This window comes from Protobothrops mucrosquamatus, unplaced genomic scaffold, assembly GCF_001527695.2.
Source record: "Protobothrops mucrosquamatus isolate PMUCROS unplaced genomic scaffold, P.Mucros_1.0 scaffold23, whole genome shotgun sequence".
Classification (NCBI taxonomy): Eukaryota; Metazoa; Chordata; class Lepidosauria; order Squamata; family Viperidae; genus Protobothrops; species Protobothrops mucrosquamatus.
In genome coordinates, this window is record NW_015386408.1 from 2,295,680 (window position 1) to 2,312,265 (window position 16,586).

At 36.7% G+C, this 16,586-nt stretch overlaps 1 protein-coding gene across 2 annotated transcripts in view; it reads left to right on the top strand.

The window, feature by feature from the left end:
* Positions 1–10,593, top strand: part of SSR1 (signal sequence receptor subunit 1) — a 21,583-nt gene extending 10,990 nt beyond the window's left edge. The window contains exons 3-9 of one of the 2 annotated variants that reach the window (XM_015810842.1): positions 675–762; positions 1,093–1,355; positions 2,445–2,521; positions 5,125–5,203; positions 6,002–6,095; positions 6,598–6,612; positions 9,537–10,593. In XM_015810842.1, the coding sequence (XP_015666328.1) occupies positions 675–762; positions 1,093–1,355; positions 2,445–2,521; positions 5,125–5,203; positions 6,002–6,095; positions 6,598–6,612; positions 9,537–9,604 (684 nt within the window). In that variant the 3' untranslated portion in view covers positions 9,605–10,593. The remainder of the gene's footprint in view (positions 1–674; positions 763–1,092; positions 1,356–2,444; positions 2,522–5,124; positions 5,204–6,001; positions 6,096–6,597; positions 6,613–9,536) is intronic. The other variant, XM_015810843.1, reaches the window with a different exon arrangement.
* Positions 10,594–16,586: the final 5,993 nt, after the last annotated feature.

Here is a 16,586-nt window from a genome sequence, read left to right on the forward strand (position 1 = left end):
AGCACGGAGATGGAGACTCCACCTCCCTCCCTTGTACATCTTGTATAAGCATAGGGTCAGTTAGTTTGGTGAGCCACAACGTCTTGCTGTCAGTCAATGGCTACGCTCGCGTCAAAGACTGGAGACCAACGGTCCAGGACGGGCGTGGCAACTTTGGCTGACTTGATCTGATTGGGCAGGAATACAGTCTACTACCCAAAGACTGTATTCCTGCCAATGGTGGAGTCTCCATCTCCGTGCTGAGAAAAGGCGTTCAGGTAAGACAACGCCCCGTTTCATTACAAAATCTGTACCTACTTCATTATCTAAGCCAAGGATTTTCAAACTTTCTCTATTGAACCTATTAAAAACTAAATTTCTCAGAATCCCTCAGAAAGACTGTCATTGAAAATTGGCTACTTTGAAGTAAACCTCTTTTGAGGGATCCTTTGTGTTTCACCAAATCTCATCATATTCTTGTGCAAATTTTGTGTTCTCCAGAACACAGTTTGAAACACTTTGACCTAAACATCATTTTTGTAATTATATCTTTAAAAATCCTAGGTTTGGGGGGGAATTAATGTATTTGAACATTGAAGTACTTTTATGTGGGAGTATACAATAAACTTATATATTCTGGCTATTCAGTGCTTCACTGTTTCTCATAGGCTTTTCAAAACATTATTTTATATTAGACAGAGGAGAAAGAGGAAGATGATCTGTCAGGAGAACCTAAAGCATCGCCTAATGCTGATACAACCATTTTGTTTGTCAAAGGAGAAGGTAAAACATACTTTGAATTGCAATAGTGGCGAATATCTGTAGCTCGGGTGTAGGATGAGGGTGAAGGTTTGTTCTCTGAGATTGAGGATTGGTTTCCAAAAGTTTTGTTACCAGGCTAGGTAACATCTTCAGCGGAGTTTAGGGGATGTCAGTGTCAGTGTTCTACGTATGTAAGGGCTTCAGGTGTGGGAGTGTCATGTGAGGGTCTTGTGATGGGCCGGGTGTGAGTCATACTTTGAATTCTACATCAGGCTAGCTTATCTATTTTGTTTTTTAAAAATAAAACTTAAAAATGAAACACTAAAATTTTTCATTCTTTTCCCTCCCTAGATTTTCCAGCAAACAACATTGTGAAGTTTTTAGTAGGCTTTACTAATAAGGGTACAGAAGACTTCATCGTAGAATCACTAGATGCTTCATTCCGGTACCCACAAGATTATCAGTTTTTTATTCAGAATTTCACTGCTCTTCCTCTAAACACAGTTGTCCCACCGCAGAGACAGGCCACATTTGAATATTCCTTCATTCCTGCAGAGCCGATGGGTGGCCGTCCCTTTGGACTGGTTATCAATTTGAATTACAAAGATCAAAATGTAAGTGAGGATATTGAACTTGTATTTTTGTGTTTTTGTGGCAATGTTACCTGATATTAATGCAAAAATTGGTCAGCCAGTTAATCTCTCTTAATCCTTGGGGAACGGTGCTGCTAGTTTTGCTATCGTGTATAAAGATTTATGCTGCTAGTTCTGCTATCATGTATTAGGATGATTTTTGAATATTATAAGTTATGACTTGTTTAAGGATATTGGCTATGCAAAATAATGCATTTTGAGAAAGTTAATAGGACAATGCATTTCAAAATTCCATGTTTGCCTCACCCAGTAACATCCATGTCAGTTTATCTATATGCTTGCATATTTCATATCTTGTTTGGATCAGTATGGAGGCATATTTTATTGAGAGTATTACTGAATATACTATTACTTCTGAGTTACAGTATTTTCCTCACCTGATCAGCATTCCAGTAGAAAGTGTATTGTTTCCTTAATCCTATCCAAAACAATTTCTTAGTAACTGCTGTGGCTTGAAGAGAAATACTGTTTTAAAAAGTCAAAATCTGAGGCATTAAGAGCTGCTATTATGATAAGGCAATACAGTACAACCTATAAGCCTCTTTCAGCATCAAACTCTCTCTTCAGACTAAAAAACTCATGATTAGAATTCGATAGTAAACTGCTAAATAATGTTCAGTCTTCCATCAAATTAAGAATGCTAAACTTCTAGTAAGGTTAATGTAGATATAAACCTATTCCATTCACCAAAAATAACTATCGCATCTTAATATTTAGGGAAAATAGGAAAATTATCTGAAAAATCTCATCTTCTATACTGATATGAGTAATTCCTTCATTTACTGAAACACTTGACAGCTGAATTTTTTTTTTAAAAGTTCAGCTGCAAAAAAATGGGCAATCTTGAATAGTTAACAAATACCATTCATACTTTGTATCTCTGTCTGTCTATCCAAATATAACTATAAATATAGATATAAATATACAGTTTATTTTGCAGAAAAGCTAGAAGCAAGTGCAAGGAATATACCTTTTTTCTGGAGTCCTCTGTAACAATAGTGCCATCTGATGGCCTGAATCTGATAGCTTTGTTAATATATCTCATTTTAGGGGAATTTCTTTCAAGATGCTGTCTTCAATCAAACTGTTACAATTATTGAAAAAGAAGATGGATTAGATGGTGAAACGTAAGATTATTCTGCTAATTAATTTTTGTGATGGTGATAACCAGATTTTTATGCTATTATAAAAAACATGCATATTCATTCAGGTTTTGAAAAGGTTAAGATTTTCCTTGTTTTTTAATCACCAAACTTTAAGACACAGACAGAAAAAGCAGCTTCCTATCATGAATACTAAGAAACTATAACATGTTGTTAATCCTTCATTATTTGTATATTAAATCATTGAACACTGATTGAGATTAGCAGCTGGCTGTCTCACCAAGGTTATTTAGATAGTGATATCATATATTAATTTATGATAGAATAATCTGGGCATTCCAACTATTATTTGAACTTGTTGGACCTAAGGAAGTGAACAAGGTCCTTAGGACTTTGAGTTCAACCACTTGCTCTTAAAATCCATGCACAAAATCCATGTTTTGTGAAAGCAGTCCAGAGAGTATTGTGTGAGTGGATCATAACAATGGCTGATTTTTCTCTGAGTGAGTAGGTTGCTCCTTTACCTCATAAGGAGATCTTAGATTGCCCTCTGCTCAAGAAGCCATTGCTGGACCCTTTGATACTGGACAACTTTTGTCCAGTATCCAACTTCCCCTTTTGATGGAAGGTGATTGTGCAAAGACTTCCGAGGGCTGTGGATGAAATTGATTATCTGGATCCTTTTCAGTAAAGTTTCAGACCTGGGTATGGTTGCACTTTTGAGTTATCTCTGGCACAGATAGGATGATGATAGTGCATCCATCCTTAATTTAATTGACCTCTGGCGGCTTTTGATACCATTGACCATGGTATCCTTCTGGCCTGACTCAGGATTGGGGCTGGGCAGCACAATGTTATATTGGTCACCTCCTTTCTCCTGGTTAGTTGATTCTAGTTAGTGCTGATTGGGGAGGAGAGATCTTGCCCTCAGCCCCTTCTGTATGGGATGCCTTAGGGCAGTGGTTCTCAACCTGTGGGTCGGGACCCCATTTGGGGTCGATCGACCATTTCACGGGGTCGCCAAGCAAGGCTGTCCGCCATTTTTTTTGTCCGCCATTTTTTTCCCCTTTTCTGGCGGGTGCCTTACCTCCCTTGGGCTAGGCCAGCTGGTGGTCGGCCTGCTCCGTCTCTGCCGCTTGCCAGCTACGCCTCGGCCGGCGCAGGGGGCGGAACCACGCATGTGCGGCGCTCCCGGGCAGGGAAAGTCCTCGACTTACGATCGGTTGGGTAGTCCTCGACTTACGACCGGTTTAGTCCTCGACTTACGACCGGTTTAGTCCTCGACTTACGACCGGTTTAGTCCTCGACTTACGACCGGTTGGGGTCGCGGCATTAAAAAGGTTGAGAACCACTGCCTTAGGGGTTGGTGCTGTTTCTCTCCTATTCAGTATCTGCATAAGATAGCTGGGTGAGTTCATCCATCACCATGGGGTGAGGTATCATCAATATGCTGATGCTATCCAATTGTGCATCTTTGCTCTTGGCAAATTAAGTGATACTGTAGATGTCCTATCCCAGTGGTAGACTGAGGGTCTGGATGGGGAACAGGAGGCTTCAACTGAGTAGCTTTGGGTGTGGGACCTTCTGGTTCTAGGTCTATAGTATCTTTAATGCTTGATGGGATTGAACTACCCGAAACAAACCCTGTGTACAATATGGGAGTCCTCCTGACTGTTGCTTGAAGAGTAGGTAGTCGTGCTAGGAGAGCCATTCGTAAATTCATATTGTGTGCCAGTTATATCCATTCCTGGATTGAGAAGCTTTATTCGTCATTCATGCTCTAGTCACCTTCTGATTAGATTATTGCAATGTACTCTACATAGGGCTGCCCCTGAAGAGTATCTGTAAACTTCAGCTGGTGCAAAATGCAGCAGAGTGACCACTTGTGTGTATTTCTGGTAGAGCACACATGACACTTCTGCTGCTTGGTTACTAATTTGCTCCCAGATCCAACTCAGTGGGACCTTTAAAGCCCTATATTGCTGTATGGGTCCAGGTTATTTGACGGACTTCCTCTTTCTGATTTCATCTGCCTGTCCCACCAAATCCACCAGAATGGGTATGTTACAGGTTCTGTCATCTAGAGAGCTACATTTGGCAGTCCATAGATGATGGGCCTTTTCTGCTATGGCACCCACATTGTGGAATTTGTTACAAAGAGATTAGGTCAACTTTGTCACCCCTGAGCTTTCAGAGCTTCCTCAAGACCTGGTTGTGCCAGCAAGCTTGAACCCAGAGGATGGGTGAATTTGTGAGGAGGCTCCATTGTTATTAATATCCCTTGGCTAATTTTCTCTTTTCTTGTTTTAGTTCTGATTTTATAGTTTTGAATGGTCTTTTAATAATTATATAATAATTTTGGTAATAATTCTTTTAGTTTACTGTTTTATTGGCTTGTTATCTGCTGCCAGAATCACTTTCTGTGAGATGGGCAACTATATAAATATGATTAATAAATACATAAAATAAATAAATTTGGGGACAAATCCTTGGATTATTATTAGGAAAACCTTATATCAGGATATCATCTGTCCTGCATAGTTTTTATGAGTGTTCAGAGATTTTTTAAAAAATTTTGCCTTAAAAGAATTGAAATCTTACTAGACTTTTTCATCTTTCTAAATAAGGATCTTTATGTATATGTTCCTGGCGGGACTTGGCCTACTTGTCATTGTTGGTCTACATCAATTGTTGGAATCTAGGAAGGTAAGTAGCTATTTTTAATTATTTTTCCCCCTGACTTTAGAATACTGTCATTGTTTCTTCTAAGCTGAGAAGATGGTCTGTAGCATTATCTGAATATGTGGATTGGTGTAGGACTGTGAAATTTGTATGCCTTACTCCAGGGTCCTCAACCTGTGGGCCATGAGGGGTTTACATCTGGGCCGTGAAAACGGCTGGCGAGCGTGCACATGCACATCCTCACTCACTTGTGCAGACCATCCCCGCACCCCGGTCCCAGTCGGCAAAGCCGGAAACGTTGGGGAACTTTGCCTTACTCTAAATTTCATAGAAGAAAGATGATGTCATCTGGCTTGCTAGTGCTTTTCTTATCAAATCTTTTAAAAATGTACATACAGGAAAATTAAGATAGGCCAATAGAGAGCTCATTGTATCTATTCTGCTCAGTGCTGAAAGTAGTGAAAAATTCAATCACGTCAACTACCTTTGTGTCTAAAAATTTAACATTTACCAGAACTGTAAAAATATTACAAGTTGAGTATCTTCCACTGACATCAATAATTTAATAGTTGCAGCATTTCAAATGAGCCTTTTTATATTTGAAAGGTATTTTAAATGATAAAGAAATGAATGATGAAAGGGAGACAATTAATGAAATAGCTATTATAAAAGTGGATTTCTAATTAATATATCTGTTTTAATGGTTGGATAATGCTTATTTCATTTATTGGGTATCATGCCCAAATAATTTAAGTCCCCCTTTTTTTTGACTTTATAGATGATAATATTTTATTTTATTACTTTTGTTTCTAATCCCCTCAGAGAAAAAGACCAGCTCAAAAAGTAGAGATGGGAACTTCTAATCAAAATGATGTTGACATGAGTTGGATTCCTCAAGAAACTTTAAATCAGATCAGTAAGTATCAAAGCAGTTTGTCTGTAGTAAAAGTATTTGCATTGTAAAAAAAAAGTGAAGACAATATCTCAGTGGAAAAGTTGATTTCCAAATTGACTTTTTAAATATAGTAGGCTATTTTTCAGTAGATTTATTTAATGGCAAGTGTAGTTGGGCAGAGTTTTAGACTATGTTCGGGGTTGGAAAAAAAATGCAACAGAATTTCCTGTTTTCCTCCCGTATCTTTTCCTTTGTGTTCTGGAGGTTTCCCTTCTGTCAAGAGCAGATTTAGAATGTTAAGATTCCATTTAGTCAGAACGGCATCATTTGTGGCATTGTGTCTATCTCTGTAATTCTATGATTATTGATGATAAGTAGCCTCTGTAGATTTGAAGACATTGTGGGATGTTAAATTTTGCTGTTTCTATTTAACTCAAAAGTAAATTCAAATACATTACATTTTTAACATGCTCATAATCTTTGCTAACATCTTGTTTTGTTTTTGTTTTTTCTCTGCCTTCAGTGCAAAGTAGAAGAGGTGAGATATACTTTACTGGGTTGAGGCTTTTAAAATTTTACATAGAATTCATTCCTGGTGATTTATAATAACTGCATGTAGTAATAAAATAATACCAAAGTTTGAAGGATTTCACCAGCTTTAATAACAAACTTGGCAAATAGCTGTTGCATATTTTGTAGGAGTATTAAAATAAATCTTATCCAATTAGAAGTTGAAATATTTTGACCTTAAAGGAGATCGTGCCCATTTCCAGTCTAAAATTGGAGTATGTTCAGCATGCTTGGAATACCCACCCATTCTTTCAAAATTATTTCCACTCTGTTCATTCTAGCAGTTGTGTAATGCTATGAGATTTACTTCTGTATTTTTTTTTTGAGCATGTATTACATGCTTGATATCTGCCAGTTCACTAATAAGAGGCTTATTTAAAATGGAGTTATATTGGTCAGACCAGAGTTGCATCAAAAATGAATATGATGGAAAGGACCAAGAAATTTATAGATTAATACCCGATGTAAAATATAAGGCTGAAGTTGCAGTCCAGTACAATTTTTTTCTGGGCTGTATTAAAACTGCAGAGTTTTAATTTCAGAGTTTTGTGACCATACTCTAGAAAATAACAGATTTCTAACATTTTATCAGCAACTGCAACTGGCAACTTCAGAGACACCTTGCTTATGTTGCTGGTGAGATATCAGGAAATCTGTTGTCTAGAACCTGGTCACTAAACCATTATTTTATTTTGCTTTGCTCTGAAATTGTACTACATAGTAGGAAAAATGTATACTTCACTGGCTAACAGCCATGTTCCTTTTTTATTTGTATTTTAAAAAAACACTCTCAAATTGTATAGTTCAAAATTTTATCTTTATAAGTACCGGTAGTTTTCAATTTACAACTACAATTGAGCCTGGAATACGTGGTTGTGACATTGTGGTCATTAGTTGAGTCACCATGTACCAGACCTGATTTTATGACTGTTATTATGATGGTCATTACGTAAGTCACCCTGTCTGTTAAATGAGCCCTGTGGTTGTTAAGTGAATCACATGGTGATAAGTCTGAATCAGGTTACCCAATGGGCATTTTTATTGGAAAATAGAAAATGGCAAAATACATGGCAAAATGTTATATCAGGTCTCTTTTCTAGAGGAGGTAAAGGAACTTAAACATACGTACATTGCATTCCCTGAGTAGATTGTTTTAAAATATAAAATATTTTAAATGTAGACTGCTATATGCTTTCCTTCAGCGCAAAACTATTATAAATAGTTTGCAGTAATAAAAGTATCTCTTAATGTAGTCTTTCATTTCTGAACTCTACATACTGTATTAGAACTTAAATGACAGTTGTTATTTCTGCAGGGAAAGTAACACGTATTGCTGCAAAACTTACTGTTTCTTAAAGTATAAGCTAACTAAAGGGATGATAGCTTAGTGAAGGTTTCATCAACAATGATCTTCAGATGTGGTTAATTACATTTCTTGTGCTGGCAGAAGTGCCAAGATGTTGGAGTCGGAGGGCACCAATTTAGGGAAGGATGGCTTAGTGATGCTTACTGGCAGAATAACAGAGGCGGGATTTCCTTATTTAACTTTTAAGCGCATTAATGTACCACACTACCATAATTCAGAATTAGAAATCCCCTCTGTAATATTTACTTTGCTACAGTGTTTAATATATAATTTCCTAAAGAAAATATGAGATTTTCTTTTTAAAAAACTAAATAAAATCGCTAACAATTTTCAGAAATTCTGTGGCATATTTAACATTATTGTCTTACATTAATTCTATATTATGAAATTAAGGAAGTCAGTGTGTAGAAATTCATTATGAATTTTGAAAGGAGATTATAGAAAAGACTTAGGTTGACTAAACTTGGTATTTATGTTTTTGTTATGGCTAGTATGTGGGCAATTAACACAGAAGAAAAGCCTCTAATGCTGCATTAATTGGTGCAAACATATCAAATAATTGGTTGCTCCAGGAGCTAAATTAATTAGCATGACATTTTCTGTGAGAGCATCCTAAGCAAGCAGTGATGAAGTTGAGGATATGGCTGGGCAAAATACTGGATAATAGAAATGGTAGAGTTATAAAAATTGGCAGAATACAAAGGAGAGTCAAAGTAGGCTTAGAGCAATTTCTTACTGGGAGTTAACAGATAGTATTAGATTGCTAGTCCTGCAGTATGCATCAACTTTCTCCAGCTTATCAGAAAAAGACTGCTATCATATTTAGTCAACATGATTATTCTGCTAATTATAGATTCTGCTATTATTGCAGCACTGTGAATTGCCAATTTTAAGAAGAAAACCCAGCCCCCAAAATAATTGTGGCTAGATAAACTAAAATACAAAAGTATAACAAGATGATTAGTTGCATTCAGACTTTTGTTCAAAATGTCATATTAATTTGACTTTAAAAAAGTGTAATAAGTTAGCGTAAACTTTACGTTTGCTCCACGTGGCTACCGTAATATCATTTTGACATATTACAGCATCCTTTCTATTTGCAAAGTATATGCAAAGTATAGATAGGATATTCTCAAACATGTAGATGTGAAGATTATTTTTCAAACTGGCTGTCCTGAGCTACAGAGGAAAATTGGGCATTGTGCATCCTTCTTCCTTATAACTACTTACCATGGATTACATTACTTCTGTTGAAAGTAGAGGAAACGAATTGGGCAAAAAGACTTCATTCACTCAAGGCTGCCCCATTTCCAGACCAGAGCTAGCACTGGATATCTGGTTTCCCATTATTTTAGGGCACATAAGAGATAACAGTTGCATGTTCCTAACTAGTGCATACCATATTTTTGAGTGTGGTGCTTGCACAATAATTTTTTAAATAAATAATGTATCTTTTGTCTGCCAAAGAATGTTTCTTTAACACATAGTGTTAAGTAAGGGCTGTTCTCTCTCTTTTTAAACTACAGATAAAGCTTCTCCAAGACGGTTGCCACGCAAGAGGACACAGAAAAGATCAGTGGGCTCTGACGAGTAAATTTTGTTAGCCCAGTCAACCTTTATTAACCCAGCCATCAAAACCCTCCCTAGTGTTTGGCTTGAATTGGGAGTTGAAATATGCTGAAAGCCATATTGACTGAGGAGAATACTATCAAATATTTGGACTAAGCATTTAGTTGTGTTCAGAGAACATTGCTAAAAATGCACTTCAAGTTCCTTTTAAAGAAACTTTTAATTGCAAATCATTGTGCTTTCTGAAATGTGCCTTCAGAGTCTCTTCATAATGCTGATTTTGTCATTTGCATGCTTTTGTTTCTGATTCTTTGTCACGAATGAAAATGTCACTTCCCATCTTGTTCTAATTGTGTCCTGTTCTACAAGGTCTTTATGCATTTTCTTATTTAGTATTTGAGTCATTGATCTCACTCACTCTTTGCTACATGTATGTAGCTATTTTTAGTACACATGTCGAATCTCTCATAAAGCACTGAATCGGAGTTTTGTATTCTAAAGGCACAAGCAGGAGTAACTGCTTTTAGCAGTATTTTTAAATGGCTGCTGATGTGATAAAGTGCACAGAATCTGAGATCCCAAATGTTCTTGCATATATGTCCAATATTCTCTGTAGCAGCTGCAATCCTGAAATTTGGGTTGTGTGCTCTTTTTTGACATCTGTCTTCTTTTGATTGCAATATAACTGTGCATTTGTAACTGTTGGTAATTTTACTTCAGTCAAGTGTTCTGGTGGTTTGACCAGGTGAGTTTTGAATGCTAGTTCAAATTGTTTAAAATTGAGCCTCATCAGTATAAATTCAGGGATTCTCCCATCATTCAGAAACACAATCATGGATAACAAAATCTGTCAGATTTCATAGATAAAGCTGGATATAAGGTTTGACATATCTGAAAGTTTCTTTGGATAACAACTTGTAAACCATTCAGCAGAATTGTGCTCTTCTGTTTCCCATATTTGATTGTATATGAAAAAAGTTTTGAAATGACAGTAAAAATGTAACTTACGTTTTATTTTTGTATTTTGTGGTGCTTTTTCTATTTTGAACTCTTAATTTCCAGTTAGCATGAGCATTTCCATAATTTATATTGTTTAATTTTGATCTCCTTGGTCTGTAATAACGTGAATATTGCTAAAATACAATATTCTGTTACACCAATACAATAAAATTCAGTATCTATAGAAGAATAAATTAAAAACAGTATTAAAGCAGTGTGTTAATTCCTAATATAGTGGTACCTCAGTACTCATCATTAATTGGTTCTGGGAGGCATGATTGGTACCAAAAACGATGAGTACCAAACAACTTTTTTGCATAAGGAATAATGTAGTGAGTCACAAGACAGCTGACACCAACAAATTCTAGCTTCTGCATTGAGTACTGGGGCAAAATTTTCAAGTCAAAATTAGTTGAGTACCAAATTCGATGAGTTTCAAAGCAGTTGAATACTAAGGTACCACTGTATTTGATTCTTTTAACCTTGGCCATGGAGCAAATAATTAAATAAAGCAGGGATTCAGGATATGAAACTGAGACATAATTTTTTTGTAGCATCCTCCTCATCTCAGAAGATACTTGAGGGACTCAACCAAGTCTTGGAAGACTGTAAGTTATTTCATTACTTATTTGAAATAACTAAAAACCTTTGGTATCCCTATTTTAACCTCCTCTGAAGAGGTGTTTTAAAACTAATAATTTGTGTTGCTCAGTGTTCCATTTGAATATATTTTCTCTATAGTTCAGAGAGATTTACTGAATGGATTATGATAACGAAAGTTGCATTTTAATTATATTTTAAAATGCTTACTTCTATTTATGAGAATAATTATCTGCATTAATAAAACTGTTCATGCATAATAAATGAGATGAGCAGTCTACTACTAAGGATTATTGAACAAAGATGACAGTTCTGACAAATTAGTCATTTTCACAGAGGTGGAGAGATGTGTCCATCCCTCTTTATTGCTGAGGTTGGGACTAATAGTAAGAAGACAGCAAAGAACTAGTAAAGCACATACAGGAATGAGAGCTTAACTGACTGGGAACTATGCGTTGTCCATCTCTGAAATAATTACTCATGAAGGAATAGGACAAAATATTTTCAAGTTCCTTTTTGGTGAAAAAACTGATTTTGTAAGATAGTTTTCTATATTAAAAATAGTTATTAACTACCCTAAAATGTAGAATTATTTATTTCTCCATTAGTAGAGAACTTTTCCAGACTATTAACAACAAAGGTACATGTCTAGAATTTTTCAGGATTGTGGGTAAGAAAACCCCACTCAAATTTAATTGAGTGCACATCGCACTAAGCTGAATTGTGGTTCATTTGGTTTTCCATTAATATGATCAGTCAATTCACCCTAAGCCGATCATTATTTAATCTAGGTCTGGGTGGCATTTTGATACTTGGGGCAGTAACTTAGGCATGCACAGTGGGTAGAAGTGTGGCATATGGACAAAGTCTTATTTTAGAGAGTTTTTTTTAAAAAAAAATCTATATGAAGCCTATGTTAGATTTATATGAAATTTTGCTGTTTTTCTTTTCAAAAAGAAAGATAAACTAGGCTGTCAGTTGTCCTAGACAGAGGGGATTGAATGCTTTAGTCTCATTAAAATCAAATCAACTGTCCCATTAGTCTAATTAAAATCAACATATTTATTGATTTTAATGCAACTTAATCTGGATTTATACCAATCTACTTTAAACAATCTTGCTTTGTCAAATTCTTCTTACTGCCTTAGCAGTGTTTCTGCAGTTGAAAGCTTCAGGCAAAATTCATAGTATACTAGTTAATTTATTATTATATCAGAGTGAGCTTTAAGCATAGTGTTGTAGAGTTGTAATTGTGGAATACTGGTAGAAATTCTATGGTTCACGTATAAAATATTTCCTTATTTAAGAGCATATTTAGAACAATCTTTTTTACCCTTAACATTTCTAAATTGTTTAACATTTTTTGAACAACACTGGTAACTTACACATTCAAAAGTGCACTATTTTCATAAACATTAATTTGAACTGAACTTAATTAATAGACAATGCAATCCCTTACATACAAGTATTGCTTTTACATCATTTTGGAATTGAGTCTGAAGCCATACCATGAAGTTGTTATATTTAAGACGGAGGAAGTACCTACTTACGTTGTTGTAAGCTTGAATGCTATTATTTCCAGTACCCTTTGAGTACCCTACATCCAGGCTAGAGATCAATACAACTTGCTAGTCAGCTGAATCTTTTGATCTGTTGACACCAGTAGTCTAATGGCTCTAAATGTTTAAACCTTGTCCAGATGATTCCCGTGGCTTTAATTACACAAATGTTACATAAAAATTTCATTCAAACCAGGTGTTTTTCTCAAACAATGTGCTTGTACTTCAAAGAAATCAAATACTCTTAATATTGTACTTTTGTCCCTATTAAGGTTTATCCCTCTGAACTACCACTTAACTGGAGTTACAAAACGGCACTGTGGGGTGAGATTATTTCACAGTGTGAAGATTCTTAATAATAGCGTGTCCCACATAGCTTCCCATAAGAATTTGTATCTACTGCATGATTATCATTGCTGCTTTCTGGTTCCCAGAATTAGCTGCTGATGCAAGCTCCCGTCAGGAATGAAGAATGGTAATAAGATACCCACAGGATATGCCTTGTTGTTTAATGTTGTGGAGCCTGACTTTGGATAGTTTTACCAGCATAAAGCAGATTTCATCCAAACCTCCATTTTGCATTTCTTTGCTCCTTTGTGCATAGAAAGAATGATTTGCTCCATATCTTCCTTTGTGCTAAGGAAAGAACTCTTGATAGGTTTTACTCAACAGGTGGAATTTTCCCACTCAAAGGTCTTGCCTACTAATGCCATCTGCCTCCACAATGCCCTGTATTCATATGTGGACAATGTAATGCGTGAGCTAAATTAGGTTGTCTATTCCGTGAGTTAAATTTTTCCTCTAGGTCAGGGGTAGGCAACCTTGGCTCTTTTATGACACGTGGACTTCAACTCCCAGAGTTCCTGAGCCAGCCATGCTGGCTCAGGAATTCTGGGAGTTGAAGTCCACGAGTCATAAAAGCCAAAGTTGCCTACCCCTGCTCTAGGTGTACAAAACAGATAAAATTCTTGAAAAGGTTTATGTAACAATTACATGTGAAGATTACTCCTAATTAAAACTAATTAACTGCATGTACAATGTTGGTCTGTTGAACCTGTCTAGATTGTGTTGGTGGAAAAAGTTAACATACTTCCCTGGCAGTTGACCAGTATCTGTACAATAGCTGGGTCTCCAAGCCAAGCCTGATTCTTGATGACTTCATAAATACCCAGGAAGTCATGGATGTTCATGAAGTCCATATAGATTTAGCTACAGTATGCAAATTCTGTTCCATTTTTTTCAGGGCTTTTGTTTTATAAAAAATTCCACTAGTCTAACTTACACCAAGAAGTACCAATGCTAACCAGTTTTAACTCTCCTTAGGTGTTTTTTATATATATATCATCCATCACTGTATCAAAATAATTCCAGGGATCATTCTTCCTCAACCCGATGCCTTTCAGCTGTATTTGTGCCATAATTCCCACGATTGTCTACCCACGACTGTTGATTATGTTGGCTGAGAAGTATAGAAAACCCTACATATCTGGAGAACACCAGAACACTATCCAGGAAGGTTGTGACATACAGAAAACAGAAAGGAAATGAGAAAGAGAGCTTGTTGATCATCTTTTGCTGCAATTACTGGCAACAGCAAAGTATCAAGAGTAACCACATGGTGGGGCTATCTAGAAGCAAACTTCAGTTCATTAAACCAGGTTCAAAGAGCTAGAGCAGTCTGCGTACTGGACAGGATTACTTCCTCTAGCATGGCAGAAGTGATTGGTTGGAAAGAGAGAGCACCAATAACTGAAGGCCAATGAGCCTGGCTACTTGTTTGGGGTTAGGTTTGTTGAAGACAGAAACTTACTCAAATGCATTAGATACTCTGAGATGATAAGGCTTAATAATTGCAGACTGTTTCACAAATGTTTATGTACATATGTGATTATAATAGTTGCTTCCTTATATGTTCGCGTGTTGAACAAGTAAGCATCAATTTATTCTCAGACCGTTTTTTTACACAATCTGTTTAAATTATCAAGAAAGCTACTGTCTTATTTTAGATATGTGGGATATGTTCCAGCCTGAGGCCTTACAAGTAGAAATCTCTACAAGGGAGCATTTCTTTTATATGTAGTTGCTTTTATCAGACAGCAGCTGGTTGCAGATTTTGGCAGAAATATTTTTTTTTTTTGTTAGAGTAGGATGGAGACACACTTTTCTACAATGAAAGTATTCACAAATCTAGGCCTAGTAGTTCCCCAACAGATGCTCACTTCATATGTAATATTGTGTTTCTATTGATGCATCCCTCAGTTGCAATCATTTAATAGGAATGTTTGAAATCATTCTTCTGTTGCCACAAATCTGATTTTCCAAGGCCAAATTATTCAGCAAAATGGGTGGCATAGAGATATGATAAATAAAATAAATAAAAAGTCATGCCATAAATTTTCAGAAGAACAGATAGTTCTGTAAGCACTAGTAATAGCTCCTTAACTGAACCATATATGGTGGAAAAATAGGACGTGGCCCTAAAGTGCATTTTAATATATTTCTCAGCTGTTATTAGGGCTTCTTTTCCTTAAAAAACAGATTGCTCCTTCCTTTCTTTCCCCCCCCCCCCCCATTGCCACATTTTGTTTCAGGTCTCAAATGTTACTGAATATTATGCATAACATTTATTAGAAACAACTTCCTTGAGGCAGCATGCAATATTGTAAACTAATTATCTGATGCAGAATCTAATGTAGTTTTTTTCCCCCTTCTTAGCTGCAGTAACTGACAACAGGCAGTATACATGTCAACAATTGCAATATAAGTATATGTTACATAACAATGATGTTAGAAGAAAACACTGCTGCCCTTGGTAGTATACATCACCAGTTTTGTTGGCTGGCTCTTCTACTCCCATTATTCTCAAAATGACATTTGTTTGGAAGTCATGCTACAGGAGAAGGAGGAACTTCTTAAACTGGTCAAACAATTATTGAGCAAACTCTGGCATGTGTTTGTTCTCGGTGAAAAAGATAATGAAAGGATTTTTCTTTCTGCAATCTGACTTGGGGTGAAGGTAGGGATCAGAAACGTCCTTTTGAAAGACATAGTCCATAAAGGCAGCTATGTTAAGTCTTGTCCTGCTGTACCACTACATACAGGCACTTCTCTGCATTCTACAGGACAGGCAAAATAAATAGAATTTTTTCCTTTATTTTTACTTTTACCTCTCAGCAGCTTGCTGCAGATGTGGAATTATTCATAGAACTAGTTATTCGGTAGCTACTAGACCTAGTATGATCAATATTGGTTAAGACACTAGGCTAGAAACCAGGAGGCTGGGTTTTAGTCCCATCTTAGGCGTGACTAGAACTCGCAGTCACCTGGTTTCTACCCTGGTTGGGTGACTTTGGACCACTCACTCTCCCAGCCCAACTCACCTCGCAGACTTTGTGGAGAAAATAGGAGGCAGAAGGACTGTTATGTACGTTTGCTGCCCTGAATCATTTATAATAATAATAAAGGTGGGATTAAAAAATAAAACATACAGTAGATTTGGTTCTCTTAATCTTTTGAGTTCTCCTCAAGGACTCAAACATGGGTGTCAGAAGCCTCTTTGAATTGAAACGAAAGCTGTGCTTTCCCTCTAAAACAGTGGTTCTCAACCTTTTTAATGCCGTGACCCTCAACCGGTCGTAAGTTGAGGACTAAACCGGTCGTAAGTCGAGGACTAAACCGGTCATAAGTCGAGGACTAAACCGGTCGTAAGTCGAGGACTACCCAACCGGTCGTAAGTCGAGGACTTTCCCTGCCCGGGAGCGCCGCGCATGCGTGGTTCCGCCCCCTGCGCCGGCCGAGGCGTAGCTGGCAAGCGGCAGAGACGGAGCAGGCCGACCACCAGCTGGCCCA